This window comes from Symphalangus syndactylus, chromosome 10 (assembly GCF_028878055.3).
Source record: "Symphalangus syndactylus isolate Jambi chromosome 10, NHGRI_mSymSyn1-v2.1_pri, whole genome shotgun sequence".
Taxonomy (NCBI): Eukaryota; Metazoa; Chordata; class Mammalia; order Primates; family Hylobatidae; genus Symphalangus; species Symphalangus syndactylus.
Window position 1 is genome coordinate 92,059,038 of NC_072432.2, and position 14,692 is coordinate 92,073,729.

A 14,692-nucleotide genomic window follows, 5' to 3' on the forward strand; every position below is an offset into this window, starting at 1 on the left:
GGCCTTTGGAATCAGACAGACATAGGTATGAATCCTGGTGCCCTTATTGACCAACAGTTAGGGCAGGTTGTAGAACCTTGGAGCTTTCTTTTCTCTAGCTGTGAAATAGGAAACAAATACCTACCTCTGGGGTCAGCACCAGTAGCAGCGTTATTCAGTAGAATCTTACCTTTCTAAATAGTTGTGTGATCTCTCTGGGCTTTTGCTTTCCTTGTCAAAATGAGAGGGATTCCTTAAAGTCCCTTCCTCAGTGTTCATGGGCCAGGGCCCATTCTCTAACCTGCATCCTCATCCCCTGGGGGAGGACAGGAAATGACCAGCCTGGCCACGTGACCCAGCCCCTCCCCTCCTAATGTGCCCTCTCCCAGGTCAGAATAATACCAGGAAGGGGGCTGGTGCTGGAGCCTGGGTTGTGGGCTCCAATGGGAGTTGGGGCAGGGACTGGGGCCACCTGGGCATTTTGATATGAACAACAAGTCATTAGCACTCAGGCACTGTTTGTTCCGACACAGGGGGCTGGCTGGGTAGCATTCCTGCCCTTCCTCCCTTCCCTGGCTCCTCCTCCTTCTCATTTCCTGTCGTTAAGTCTCCAGGGCTCTGTGTCTGGCACTGGGCTGGGCCCTATGACCCGGGCAGGGATACCCTTGGGACACCTAGTGACTTCCGCCCAGCCCTGGGCCAGGCGCCTGCGCATGCCAGACCTCAGGCCTCTGCTTGGGCACGCCGTGCCAAGATGCCTGTGCCCAGGGCCCTGCCAGCACCAGGCCTGGTTGTACTGCAACTCCCCAGCAGGTCCTTTTCAGGGACCTGCGGCCAGATGGGAAGCTAGGAGAGAGGTGGCTGGTGAGGGGAGAGGAAAGGGGCAGGTGGGGTGGGTGTAGGGAGACTGAGAATGGGAGCACTTCTGGGTGGGAACATGAACTTCTCCACAGCCGTCTGGCTGTCCCAAGTATGCGCCACTGAGTTACACAAAGTACCTCACCCCCAGGCTTTTATTTCCTCGTAAGTGACAGAGGACAGACAATGCCTGCTCTGCGTATTTCACATCCGATCCTATTTTACATGAGATCCAATGAAATCAAGGGGGTGGTTGTGCTTTGTAAACTGTAAAGTGCTTTGTAAACTGCAAAGTGAGCCCTTTGAGAGGGCTCGTAGACCGTAGAGCATCCTGTCCAGAGATGTCCACAAACCCCAGGTTCTCACATGGCAGGAAGAGAAGGGTCGTGAGGGGCTTTCATGGCCATTATTCCGGGGCATACAGGCCCGGGAGTTCCAAATGGCTTGACAGTGACAGGGCAAGGAATCCTTACTAAGCAGTGTTTCCGTGATAAAGTGCGTCTTCCTGAGCCAGTCCTGTGTGCCACCAAGGACTTATTCACTCTCACAGGGCACGGGCTAGCAACATCTCAGAGAAGAAAGACGCTTTCCAGCAAGCAGCCCCACCCTAATGCCTCACAGATGAGTACTAGCTAACATGTGCATACAACTATATGCCAGGCAATGCTTTAAACATTCGATGTGTAGCGACTCATTTAATTCTCCCAAAACCTCATGGGTTGGTATTATTAGTGCTTTATAGATTTTATAGTTAAGGAAACTCAGGTAGGGAGGGAGAGGTTAAATCACTTGTTTCAGGTCACATCTGCAATCATTGGGGGAGCAGAGATTTTAATCCAGGAGCCTGGCTCCAGGGTTTGTGTTTTTAACTACCAGGCTGATCCGAGGCCCAGAGATGGCAAGACACCTGCTCATGGGCCTGTGGAAGGGCACAGAACCTGGCTGGGGATCAGGCCTGTGACCCCAGCCCAGGAGCGGACGTTCCCAGGCCTCCTGAGCTGCTCACATCCTGGCTCCCATCTCACGGGTCTTCTTATCTCATGTCCCCATGCTCCTTCCAGCTCCCTCACTTCTTTCCCCCAACAGGGGCAGTTCACCTGGGGGTGCGGGCACCCCTGGGCCCTGAGTAAGCAGAATGGGTGTGTTAGGGCTCTCATCTGTAGGGAGGCAGTCCTTGGGTTGGGTTTGGTGATCCGGATGGCAGGGTGGGAAGAGGCAATGCCCGGGCACAGGGTGCTGAGTGAATATTTGTTTATTTGCTGAGTGAGTGGCCACATGGATGCATTTGGGGTTGGGGCCTAAGCAAGAGTGGGAGTGATGGGGGAGGGGAGGTGTCCAAGAGCTGGGCTTGAAGGCCTCACACTGATGTGCACGCTTTCCCTGCTGCCCCCAGACACCACTCACCAACAGTGAGGAGTCCCTGGATTTCAGCGAGAGCCTGGAGCAGGTAGAAGCCTGGGCGGGGTGGAGCTGGGACAGGCAGCACCATGAGGGGTTCAGAGCCTGAACCGCTGTGCCCTTCCTCCCTCCAAGGCCTCCACAGAGCGGGTGCTCAGGGCTGGGAGGCAGCTGCATCGGCATCTGCTTGCCACCTGCCCAAACCTCATCCGAGACCGGAAGTACCACCTTAGGCCCTATCGGTGAGTGGAGGCCCTGCTGCCTCCCTGCCCAGCCTCACTGCTTTCTCTTCATTCCACTTTATTTTAGGCACCTGGGCCTCGCCCTGCTTCTAGCACAGGGACAAACCAGGCTTGGGCCTCGGAGGGTGCTTTTCTAATGCATAGTTCCTCCCTCTCCCTGCCACCCTCCTTCCACTGGCCTGTCCCCTTCTACCTTCCATAGGCAGTGCTGCTCTGGCCGGGAGCTGGTGGATGGGATCTTGGCCCTGGGACTTGGGGTCCATTCCCGGAGCCAAGTTGTGGGAATCTGCCAGGTGCTGCTGGATGAAGGTGCCCTCTGCCATGGTGAGCCCGAGCCCAGGGTGGGGTGCCCCGGGTTGGGCTGGGCAGTGAGGGGGACGGGACAGGGCAGTCCTGGGAAGCAGGCACTACTTGGGGAGTGCTGAGGGGTGGCATTGCAGTGGGGTTTCATACCCACATGGCCTCAATTTCCTCTCCTTCCCCACGCCTGGGCCTCTGCCCCCCAGTGAAACACGACTGGGCCTTCCAGGACCGAGATGCCCAATTCTACCGGTTCCCCGGGCCCGAGCCGGAGCCCATGGGAGCTCATGAGATGGAGGAGGAGTTGGCCGAAGCTGTGGCCCTGCTCTCCCAGCGGGGGCCTGACGCCCTGCTCACGGTGGCACTTCGAAAGCCGTGAGTCAGAATCCCTGCACCCCGTGACCCCAGGCCTCACACAGCACTCAGATTCCACAGTTTCTCAGATTGATCTCTGGGGGCATCCCTTACCTGTTGTGGAGGGAAGGGAACCTGGCTGGCCCAGAAGCCCCTGGCTCTGACTGCCACAGACTCACTGTGTGACCTGGATCCCTCCACACTCCCAAACCCCCCCAAGTCAGTTTCTTCCTCTGTAAATGACAGTGTTGGGCCAGGGGGACCTCTGAGGACCCTTCCCACTCAGAGACACAGTTGTGGCTGAAAGCAAGTGGGTTTTGGAAACTGCAGTCTGGTGGGTCCAGGTTCAAATTCCAGCTGGACCGGCTACTGGCTGGGTGACCTTGAGCCTCCCCATGCTAGTTCCTGTTCTGTCAAGTGAGGATAATAGAACTGCTCCTTAGGGTTGTGGTGAAACAATGCGTGCAAAATGCTCATCACAAGCGCTGCCACATGTGCGCACTCAGTAAAGGTTAGCTGCTGCTGCTGACCGTCACTGCTGAGGCACCGTCTGGCACAGGCTTGGGCTGGGTGGGTGGTGTGGCTCCCTGCACCTGGCGGGCCCACAGTTCACAGTGTGCTCCCATCCCTCCTGTCCCTGCAGCCCAGGTCAGCGCACGGATGAAGAGCTGGACCTCATCTTTGAGGAGCTGCTGCACATCAAGGCTGTGGCCCACCTCTCCAACTCGGTCAGTCCTGCCCCTCCCAGCCCTGCCCCGTATCAGGCATCACCTCTTCCTGTGACTTCCCTGAAACTCCAACTGCTGGGCCAGAGGGCATTTCTCCACTTCCATCTATGGCTGGAAATTTTCAGTCTGATTTCTTGCCCTCGGCGCTGCCCTGTCTGAAAATCCTTCCGCCTCTCTCAGCCCATTTTCTCCACTTGCTTTGTCTCTTGCCGAATCCTGGGAACACCTGACCTGGCCACATCTTTGTCCCCCAGCACTTGTGTCTTGGGACCTAACCACCCCTAGCAAAAGCCTGGCTGCTCTGCACATGAACTTGTCGCCACCGACTCTCCTATCTCCACCACACAGGTGAAGCGAGAATTAGCGGCTGTTCTGCAATTTGAACCACACAGCAAGGCGGGGACCGTGTGTAAGTCCAGCAGGGCACAAGAAGCCAGGCACAGGGCCTGGACATGGGCAAAAGGATGTGTGAAGGAATGGTAGGCGCCAGGAGGGCCCGGTCTGAGGTATGCTTCTGTCAGTGTTCAGCCAGGGGGACAAGGGTACTTCGTGGTACATTATCTGGAAGGGATCTGTCAACGTGGTGACCCATGGCAAGGTGAGCCCTCCCTCCTCCCCACCCCAGTGCCCTGGGTCCTAACTGCTCCCTGGTCCGTGTCCTCATGGGCAGTGCCTTTGTTGATCTACTGCTGCTGACCCCGTGTCTCCTGTCTGGGTTGTTCTCCTGCCATGGGTGTGTCCTGGCAAGGGCTGGGGGCGGCAGGGGCGGGCTGAGACTGAGGCCTGGCTGCAGGGGCTGGTGACCACCCTGCATGAGGGAGATGACTTTGGACAGCTGGCTCTGGTGAATGATGCACCCCGGGCAGCCACCATCATCCTGCGAGAAGACAACTGTCATTTCCTGCGTGTGGACAAGCAGGACTTCAATCGTATCATCAAGGTGCTGCTGCTGGGGTCGGGGAGGGCAGGGGCCATTTGTCCAGAGAAGTGATGTGGAGCGAGGAGTAGGGATGAGAGCAGGGGGCCTGTAAGAAGCAGGGCAGGTAGGAGATGCTGGGCTATGACAGCTGGCAGTGGGACCATGGCCCTGGGTGTGTGTGAGAAGGTGAAGCCCATAGGGCACAGAAGGGGTTCAGTGAGACCAGTAACCTCAGGCTCAGTGTGGGAGACCAGGGGAAGGATGGGCGTGCAGGGGGCGTGGGACTAGGCTGTGGGGGAGGCAGGATGCATGGAAGGAAGGGAAGGCTGAGGAGGTGGAGCCAAAGTCGGAGGTGGGAGAAGGGCTGTGGGTCCCTGTGGGACCCTCATGGGGCTCAGGGGCTGGAATGAAGGAGGTAGATGAGAGGGTCTAAAGCTGGAACATTATGTGTTGAGCATGGGATGTGGCCTGTTCTCCAGGATGTGGAGGCAAAGACCATGCGGCTGGAAGAACATGGCAAAGTGGTGCTGGTGCTGGAGAGAGCCTCTCAGGGCGCCGGCCCTTCCCGACCCCCAACCCCAGGCAGGAACCGGTAACACACCTGCCACGCTCCCTCTGCACACTGTCTCTCCTTTCATTTCCCACTCTTTGCTCCCTTCCCCTGTGTCATATCCTTGCCTTCTGGCCACCCGTGGATGGAGAGGTATTGAGGCACCAGGATGTGCCTGCTGAGCCAGTCTCCTCCCCGCCCTAAGGTGGGACAGGGCTGGCTAATCGAGAAAAATGATGTAATTGATTATTGATGTCTGCCCAGATGTGGGAGTGGGGAGTAGTGGCACCAGTCCAAAGATTGGCCGTTTCTGCTAGGTATACAGTGATGTCTGGCACCCCAGAGAAGATCCTAGAGCTTCTGTTGGAGGCCATGGGACCAGATTCCAGTGCTCATGACCCAACAGGTAAGGGCAAGAGACACCCTGCCTGCTTTCTGACTCACTGGGTGGTCCACGCAGCCTGGGAGAGAGCCAGGTACCCTGCATCTGACCTCACCGAATGCCGGATTGGTCTGTACAGCAGTTGGCAATAAGTCCTCTTACCTGTGCTCTTGGCTTAGTGGGGAGCACTATCACAGGGGCTGGACACTGCTGGGACCTTGCAAGTGGTGGGATGTGGGGAAGGGTCCTTCCAGCTGTCCATACACCTGTGCTCGGCAGACTTGGCCTCTGAAGCCACCTCCCATCCCCCCACCCTGTCATACAGAGACATTCCTCAGCGACTTCCTCCTGACCCACAGGGTCTTCATGCCCAGCGCCCAACTCTGTGCTGCCCTTCTGCACCAATATCCTTCCAGCCCCAGGGGGATGGCGTGCATAGGGGATAGGGTGGTGCGCATAGGGGATAGGATGGTGCGTGGGGTTGAGAGAAATGCTCACCAGCGTGGCTGTGCTGAGCCCTCTAAATGCCCGCCTGCTGTGAGGCCCAGCTTGCCAGGGGCCCTGGGCATCCTGCCCCTCCTTTGCCTCAGGTGGGTGGCCCCGGTTGGATGTTGTGGTTCCCTTGACTGGTGCCCACCTTCCATGCGGAGCCTGCGGGTGGCAGCGAGCAGGAGCGCAGCACCTACGTCTGCAACAAGAGGCAGCAGATCTTGCGGCTGGTCAGCCAGTGGGTGGCCCTGTATGGCTCCATGCTCCACACTGACCCTGTGGCCACCAGCTTCCTCCAGGTACCTGGCAGTGAGGCACAGCGGGGCAGGGCTGCCCGGGGTGGATGCAGCTACAGCCATCTCAGTGAATCTTGGCTCTTCTTAGAAACTCTTGGACCTGGTGGGCAGGGACACCCGACTCAGCAACCTGCTGAGGGAGCAGTGGCCAGAGAGGCGGCGATACCACAGGTGATGCTTTGACTCTGTTAATTTGTCATTTCCATAACTGGCAGTGCCACAGCGACCAAGGGCATACGCTCTGGAGTCAAGCACTTGGCTTCAGATCCAGGCTGCACCACTTACTTCAATTCCTTGTTCTTATCAGTCCCCTTGCTGTTCACCCTCACGCCACACGTCCATCCATTCTCATGCATCATGCACTCATTCATTTATTCATTCTCACATCCTGAGTGCACCTGCCACTGGGCATGCATTTATTACCAAATACCCTCAGTGCCAGCTTCTGCCAGCCCCACCCGGTACATCTCCTAGACTTTATCTTCACCTTTGCAGATATTCCCACGGGAGCAGCTGAGATTCAGGGGGGTCGGGAGCTCATCTGAAACAGCACTCGATCTGAAACCCTGGGTCTGCATCTGCCTTTAACTTTTTCCTTCCCCTCCTGGCCTTGGAAAATCACAAAGTCCAGGGGCCTGGTTTCAAGACCGTGTTTGCCCCTCTTTATGTGATACTTACCTGGTCGTGCTTACCTCTGAACCACTGGTGAGGGCCGGGGGGGGGGAATCCAGAGCTCCAAGGGCCTCCCTGCTGCAGCCCCAGGGATACCCGGGCTCACTCACCTCCCTTCTCTCTTGTCTGCAGGTTGGAGAATGGCTGTGGGAATGCATCTCCTCAGATGAAGGTGTCTGCCTGGCCCCAGCTTCTTTCCTCTGCTCCTCCTGGACTGCAGGCCCCTCCTTCACCTCCTGACCCTGAGGGGTTCTGTGTGCGTGGGAAGCTCTCCTCCCACAGACACACCCTTGGGTCTGTGATAGGTGTTCACGGGGCCCTTGCTGCATGTGGTGCCCTGGGCCAGGCCAGGCCATGCCAGGAGGCGCAGAGGCCTAAGGTGGCCTCCCTCCTCCCCCACTCCCTGACTCAATGGGCCTTTTATTCCTTTTGGGAGGTAATTCATGCCCACAGGTAGAGCCTGGGAGATGAGGAATGGTGGTTGGAATTGGCCTTTGAGGCCCACGGGGCTCCTGGTGGCCAATGCTGTGGGAGCTCAGAGGAAGGCGAGGCCCATCCCTGGAAAGTCAGAGGTGGCCCCAGGCCATTCTCAGCTGGGGCTTAAAGGGAAGCAAAGAGGGGATGAGAAGATGTGACTGCAGCCAGGATTTGGTTGAGGAATGGTGGGAGAAAGAACTGGAAAGGTAGATTGGGTTGGTGGTGGGGAGGGCTGCACTGGGAATAAAATCCAGGGGCCTCACTGGCCAGCAGGCTCCCCATGGTCCCACCCTACTGTGTGTCCCAGCCCCTGCCTGCTGGAGGCTCTTACTGGCTTCTCCTCCGCAGGCGAAGCCTGTTCTCCCCTTAGGGCCTTTGCACTTATCCCTTAGCCTAGAAGGGTCTTTCTCTGGCTCTGCCTGACAGGATCCTTCTCATTCTCCTCTCAGCCAAATGCTGGGTTCCCAGACAGGCCCCCTCCCGTCTCCCTATCCGGAGCACCCTCCGCTTTCTCCCCACCATGCTCTGCCTTGGTGACCTCTGTGATTTTCTTCAAAGCACTCTCGCCATGTGGAGTTGTTTTCTTTGCTAGTTGCTTTCTGTTCTTTGGTATCTCTCCCATCCCACTGGAGGGTTGACTTCCCTCCTGCGGGCTCCCACCTCCGCTTCTCCGTGCTCACATGCTGCCTGGCTCTTGGCTGACGCTCAGAAACTGATGTGGGCTCACCCTCGCCGGCCGGGCACTGCACTAGGTGCTGACGCTGCACTTCATTCAACCCTGGCCTGCGGGGCTGCAGTCAGGCAAGGGGCAGAGCAGTTAAACAACCTGTGATGTGCAGTGACATGGGACACTTTCCCTGAATGTGCACTGGAGTCGGCTCTTCCGACTGTAGTTGGCTCCTGAAAACGGGAGGAGAAGAGCCAACTCCAGTGCAGATTCAGGGAAAGTGTCCCGTGTAAGCGACTACTGGAGTTGAGAGCTGCAGGGGGCGAGGGTGGAGGAAGAAGAGGATTCCTGGTGGGCAAACCCAGGAGGAAAGGGAACCCAGGAGGAGGATCCCTGGAGGAGCGAGAGTAAGAGCAGGACCCCAGAGCAGGCAGGAAGTGGGCAGGGCCCCCTGGGCCAGGGACAGGGGTCTGATCTTTGTCCTAAGAGCAGTGCAAACCATTAAAGGGGTTTGAGCCAAGGTTGGCAAAGTCTGATTTGTGTTTTGAATAGGTCAGCTAAAGAGCCTGGGCTTTCTCCAGCAGACAATGGCAGCCATTGAAGCCGGGTGCAGGAGCTTCACAGGGCTCTGGTCAGGCAGATTGGAGGAGGAGGGCTGGAAGCACCTGGCAGGGAGGAGGAGGAGCACAGTTGGGCCACTGGAGTAGATAAGGGGTGAGGCCTCGTGGGCAGGTGGAACTGGAGTTAGCCTGGGCAGGGGAGGAGGGGGCACGGGAGACCCATTTCAAAGAAGAATCCTGAAAGCAAGATGACAAACTATGGGAAGTGTGGAGGACCCTGGAGCCGGGGAGAATGGCTGGGGAACAGAGTGGTCTGGGAGGCAGGATGCAAGGATCTGATGGGTATATGGAGTGTGAGGTAATGGATCACTCATGTGGAAGGATGCAGGGGGTGTTTGAGACCAGGGTTTGGAAGAGAGTTCAGCACTGCTGGTAGTTTTGGGAATCACCCAAGTGCAGGCGACACATGAGGCAGTGAGGAACTCTGCAGGGGTCCCTGAGATTTGGAAATGTAGGGAAGAGCAATGGATTGAGGTCCGAACCTGGAGGATCGGCCATATGCAGAGCTGGGAGGAGGGACAGAGTCAGTACCAGAGTCGGAAAAAAGCAGGGTGGGAAAGGGAACCTGCGTCAGGAGCCTTGCCTGGCAGGCTCTGCCCTGCCAGCAGAGGCCTGACAGTGGTTTCCACGCACTGCATCCCTGCTGTGGGCTGGGACAGGGCTGCTGACACAGTCGGAGCACAGAGGGGGAAAGGAGCAGGAGGGATTCCAACTCTGCCAGTTAGCTGCTGTGTGGCTTTGGCCATGTTACTTAACCTCTCTGAGACTCATTTATTTCATCCATAAAATGGAAATAAAAGTAATACTTTTGTATTTTGTCAAAGGCGCATTGTGAATATTTAGATCCTCAGAATAATGCCTGGCTTGTAGCCAATGGTAGCTGGAGGGAAAGGAAGAGAAAACCAAAGTCAACAGCCGAAGGATTTTCATATTGGAACTGCTCTGGACCTATGTGGCAGAGGCAGAAGCACACACACACGGAGGGGCATGGATTTGCCCTGCCCTTAGACAGGTTGTGTCTTCTCCTGGAGCCTTGGTCCCAGGTGCCTTACCTGAGCTCAGGTGAATGTGGCAAGCAGAGCCCTCTGGTGGTGTGAATGCTGTGTGGTGCCCATGCTCCTGGTGACACAGGGCCCTCACAATCCCTCCCTCTACGCTCTCCTCTCATGTCCTCCCAGCCTTATTTTCTCGTTCCTCTTCCTCCCAGGCCCGGCACTTGCCTGTTTGGCTCCCTAACCAGGACGAGCCCCTTCCTGGCAGCAGCTGTGCCATCCGAGTTGGGGATAAAGGTTGGTGGTCTGAGCCAGCTGGGCACAGCCCGACATCTGCACCCTGCTGTCTCTGCCTCTCTTGCCCTGCTGTCATCACTCTTGGCCTCGGTGTGCCTGGGCCAAGGTGGCATGCTGTACTCCTCAGGGTCTGTGTTCCAGGCTGCTGGCCAGAGCTGCCTCCTGCATGCCTCCTTTTTGCTCAGGGCCTCCCCACCTGCAGCTCAGCCTCTTGGGGATCCCTCCCACCATTACTGTAATAGCTGCCCTCACCCTCCTGGGGTGGAGATCAGGCAGCCCTTCCCACAGCTCAGTCTGGTCTCCTCTTCAGTCCCCTATGACATCTGCCGGCCAGACCACTCAGTGTTGACCCTGCAGCTGCCTGTGACAGCCTCCGTGAGAGAAGTGATGGCGGCGTTGGCCCAGGAGGATGGCTGGACCAAGGGGCAGGTGCTGGTAAAGGTCAATTCTGCAGGTGGTGAGTTATGCCCCTGGATAGACCCCAAGGGAGGGTGGCCCCTCGGATCTGCACCCAGGTCCCCCAGTCAAGATCATTGTCATCATTGTCATCTTTCTGGTCTTCCTCAGTGTGAATGATGGCTAGCATTAATGGGAGGTGGAGTGCGTCGGTTCGAAGTGCATTTCATGCAGTGTGTAAGAGCATGAGCTCTGGGGCCTCCTGCTTGCATCTGGCACCAGCCCTTTAGCTCACCATCTGTGTGTCCTCTGGCAGGGTACTTCATCCCTCTGTGCTCAGTTTTATCATCCATAAAATGGGAATAGTAGGAGTACTTGCCTCCCGAAGGAATTATGAGGATCAATTGAGTTCATCTATGAAAGCATTTAGAATGGTGCCCAGCACATAGTGATACATAAGTATTAGCTGCTATTATTATCATCATTTGTGTTTAGTCATTTAATATGAAATAATAACAATCTCATGAGATACAGGTACTTTTATCCTATTTTCAGACAAGAACACTGAAGCTCAAAGGGCGTGAGCTATTCCTCAAGCTCACACAGTGAGAGTAGCTGGTCTTGGAACTTAAGTAGTCTTCATTTGTTTAGTCACTCAGCAAACATTTTTGAGGATCAGCTATGAGCCAGCAATATGTTAGGAGCTGGAGATACCACAGCAGGTAAAACAGGTCGGCTTGATGGTTAAGAGCACAGACTGTGGACTCCTAGCCCTGTGAAGGCATCTTAGACTCACCATTTACTAGCTGTGTGATGCTGGGCAAGTTGCTTAACCTCTCTGAGCCTGCATTTCCTCACCTGTCAGATGAGGACTGTAATTGTATCTACCCACAGGGTTGCAATGGCTACTAAGTGAGCTAATGTGTGTAAAGCACTTAGCACAGGGCCTGCCACACAGTCCGTGCTGAGAACATGGCGGGCTCAGGAGTAATAAGATGGGCCTCCAGAGAACCTGGAACATTCAAAACCACTGTTCTCTGCGGAGGGCACGGGCTTGACAGCTGGAACCCAGGGCAGACAAGAATTAGGGGCGTTCAAGAAGTGGGGATGAGAAAAGAAAAGCCTTCTCCCTTCAGGAAGTGGGGAGAGTTGAAGGTCACCTGTGTGCCCTGCCGTGGGAAGCACTGCCCTCTGCTGGCCACCTGGTGAGTTGCAGTTGCCCAAAGGTCATGTTTATTGAGACCCTACCATGTGCCAGGCACTGTTTAGAGCACTGATCTCCAAAGCACTTGGATCAACACCCATGTCAATAACCAACATTTAATTAAAACCCACACCCCACTGTGTGAATATTTGTTTGTAAGTAATACACATATATTACTACATTAATGTCATAATAAAGATAGATAAAATAGAAATTGATGGAGTAGACATGCAAAGCAGGTAGAAAAAATAAACATAAGTAGAAGAGCTCATATTTTCCCCAGGCACATGGATGATCTGATGTACCTTACTTTGGAAGTCACTGCTCTAGGGACTGGGGACTCAAGCACAGTCCTAGTCCACGAAGAGCTGATGAAAATCAACATCAAGGCTTATGTAAGACATTTCCGAATTTTCAAACGGCTTTTATACATAGCATGTACTTATAGCTACTATTTATCTACATTATTTTATTTGACTTATGAAATAGTTGGGGCAAGTCTTATTGTCTCCATTTTACCAGGGAGGAAAGTGAGGCTGAGGGAGGCTCAGACCCTGCCCAGGTTCTTCCTGACTCACTGAGAATCTTTTCTCATCCTCTTGGATGTCCTTCCCTGGGCTGCGTGGCTGCGTGGGCACATGCACCTGTGTATTCTGAGCACCCACCCAGGACTTCAACCCCGCTACTAGGAGAAACAACCTCTCAGCCTCCCAAACAGCACCTCCACCCTGGCCTCCAGCTGGTCCCTGGCCTCCCTCCCTTCACCCACCCAGGCCGCCCCTGCTGTCTTTGCAGATGCCATTGGCCTGCAGCCAGATGCCCGTGGTGTGGCCACATCTCTGGGGCTCAATGAGCGGCTCTTTGTTGTCAACCCACAGGAAGTGCATGAGCTGGTAGGGACCAGGCAGGGTGCCAGGGCCTAGGGAGGAGATCTATTTTGAGTGTGGCAGGGGTGGATTCTGGGGAGGGTCCCAGGAAGAAGAGGGAGGAGGGGCCTGGCTCTGGCTGCTGCTGGGTCCTCAGCACACAAAGGAGTGGGCCTCAGCTGATGGGGGAATTCCCAAGATTGTGCAGGGCAGGGGCTGGTAGCACTGGTTGGGAGCTCCCAAGGAGAAAGAGGAGGACCTGCCCTAGTTGGGGGTTCCCCAGGAGACAGGAGCCCAAAAGGAGGGGTCTCAGCACTGGGGAGCTCTATCCTCCAGCTGCTGTAGCCCCCTAGAGACCCTCTACTCCCCGCTCCTGCCCTCCTAACCCTCCTCCTAACACGAGCATAGAGTCCTTGCCCCAACCCTCTCCCCCTGCCCTGTGCCTTTCCCTGGATTCCTCAGGCAGCCCCCTGAGCACTCTCCCACCCGCAGACCCCACACCCTGACCAGCTGGGGCCCACTGTGGGCTCTGCTGAGGGGCTGGACCTGGTGAGTGCCAAGGACCTGGCAGGCCAGCTGACAGACCGCGACTGGAGCCTCTTCAACAGTATCCACCAGGTGTGGGAGGCAGAGCTGGGGGAGGAGAGCAGGCGGCGGGGCGCCCGGCTTGGCTCAGCACTCGCTGACCTCTCCTGCTGCCCCGCCCAGGTGGAGCTGATCCACTATGTGCTGGGCCCCCAGCATCTGCGGGATGTCACCACCGCCAACCTGGAGCGCTTCATGCGCCGCTTCAACGAGCTGCAGTACTGGGTGGCCACCGAGCTGTGTCTCTGCCCTGTGCCCGGGCCCCGGGCCCAGCTGCTCAGGAAGTTCATTAAGCTGGCGGCCCAGTGAGTCCCTGTCCAGTGGGTAGGGCGTGGCCAGAGTCCCCGGGCTACCTTTTCCTAAGCCCCCCTCTTTGCTTAGTATGTTGCCAAATCTGCCACCCTATTTGTTCCCTGGGTCCCCTGGAGCCTCTGCCTTCCCACCCCATCCAGCTTGGGTCTCTGCAGAGGCTGGCCTGGCTGTCTGGGGACACTGTAGAGGTGGCTGCTTCCCTTACCCTGAGGGTCTCTGGGTCTTCTGCTCACAGCCTCAAGGAGCAGAAGAATCTCAATTCCTTCTTTGCCGTCATGTTTGGCCTCAGCAACTCGGCCATCAGCCGCCTAGCCCACACCTGGGAGGTAAGTGTGGTCTGGAGGGCCCCCTCCTGAGGTCAGGCCTCAGGCCCTCCTGGGAGTGCTGGATGGGGCTGGGCCTCCCCTAGAGCAGCCACTCATCTGCCTCCTTTTCACAGCGGCTGCCTCACAAAGTCCGGAAGCTGTACTCCGCCCTCGAGAGGCTGCTGGTGAGTGCTCAGCCCTGCCCGGCCTGGCTCTGCTAGGATCAGCTGGGCTCGGCCCTGCCCTCCAGACATCCTCACTCTTGGCTTCCCCGAAGCCCCTCTACCCATCCTTTGTCACTTTCGGGGTTCCCAACCTCGGCCCAGGGCCTAGCTCCGGCCCGTGAGTTTGGGGAGCTGGCTGAGGAAGGGGTGTTCAGCACTAGGATAGGGGTTGCACGGTGCACTCTGGCCCTCAGTGTGTGCATGGGGGCAGGAGATCCTGTGTGAAGACTGGGCTGGAGCATGTGGGTGTCCGGTCTTGGGGTCTGAGGTGCCAGGGCAGTGTCAGGGGCTCCAGAGCCCAAGGGCCTGGCATGGAGCACCCCGGTGCACCAGGGCCTGTCTGCCCCTCAGGAACTCCGAGGGGCTTGTGGGCTAGACCAGTAGAAGAGGCAAGGATAGAGCTGGGGGTGGAACCTCCCACCTCCAGGAACTTTTGAGGATTTTGAGGGTTTTGACTGTTCTGGAGAGAAGCAGAGACGAGGTACTTCCTCAGCATAGCCTGGGAGGTCTTGAGAGAAAATCCACCTCGTGGGGCTGAAGGGATTCAAAGGAGTTTACTCTCCAGAGAGAGAGAGGGAGA

At 56.7% G+C, this 14,692-nt stretch overlaps 1 protein-coding gene across 6 annotated transcripts in view; it reads left to right on the forward strand.

The window, feature by feature from the left end:
- RAPGEF3 (Rap guanine nucleotide exchange factor 3) overlaps positions 1-14,692 on the forward strand; it is a 31,171-nt gene that overhangs the window by 4,914 nt on the left and 11,565 nt on the right. For 4 of the 6 annotated variants that reach the window (XR_008660468.2, XM_063611268.1, XM_055295115.2 and 1 more), the window contains exons 3-23: positions 2,231-2,284; positions 2,371-2,477; positions 2,680-2,801; positions 2,984-3,152; positions 3,775-3,859; positions 4,208-4,268; positions 4,381-4,457; positions 4,653-4,799; positions 5,258-5,370; positions 5,646-5,734; positions 6,036-6,114; positions 6,348-6,498; positions 6,584-6,666; positions 7,300-7,339; positions 10,139-10,220; positions 10,531-10,677; positions 12,616-12,713; positions 13,179-13,304; positions 13,395-13,576; positions 13,819-13,909; positions 14,023-14,073. Coding sequence is in view for 5 of the 6 variants with exons in the window: in XM_063611268.1 (XP_063467338.1) it covers positions 2,231-2,284; positions 2,371-2,477; positions 2,680-2,801; positions 2,984-3,152; positions 3,775-3,859; positions 4,208-4,268; positions 4,381-4,457; positions 4,653-4,799; positions 5,258-5,370; positions 5,646-5,734; positions 6,036-6,114; positions 6,348-6,498; positions 6,584-6,666; positions 7,300-7,339; positions 10,139-10,220; positions 10,531-10,677; positions 12,616-12,713; positions 13,179-13,304; positions 13,395-13,576; positions 13,819-13,909; positions 14,023-14,073 (2,154 nt within the window). In the remaining variant the exon portion in view is untranslated. Of the gene's footprint in view, positions 1-2,230; positions 2,285-2,370; positions 2,478-2,679; positions 2,802-2,983; positions 3,153-3,774; positions 3,860-4,207; positions 4,269-4,380; positions 4,458-4,652; positions 4,800-5,257; positions 5,371-5,645; positions 5,735-6,035; positions 6,115-6,347; positions 6,499-6,583; positions 6,667-7,299; positions 7,340-10,138; positions 10,221-10,530; positions 10,678-12,615; positions 12,714-13,178; positions 13,305-13,394; positions 13,577-13,818; positions 13,910-14,022; positions 14,074-14,692 lie in introns of those variants that run through there. The other 2 variants (XM_063611269.1, XM_063611271.1) reach the window with 2 other exon arrangements.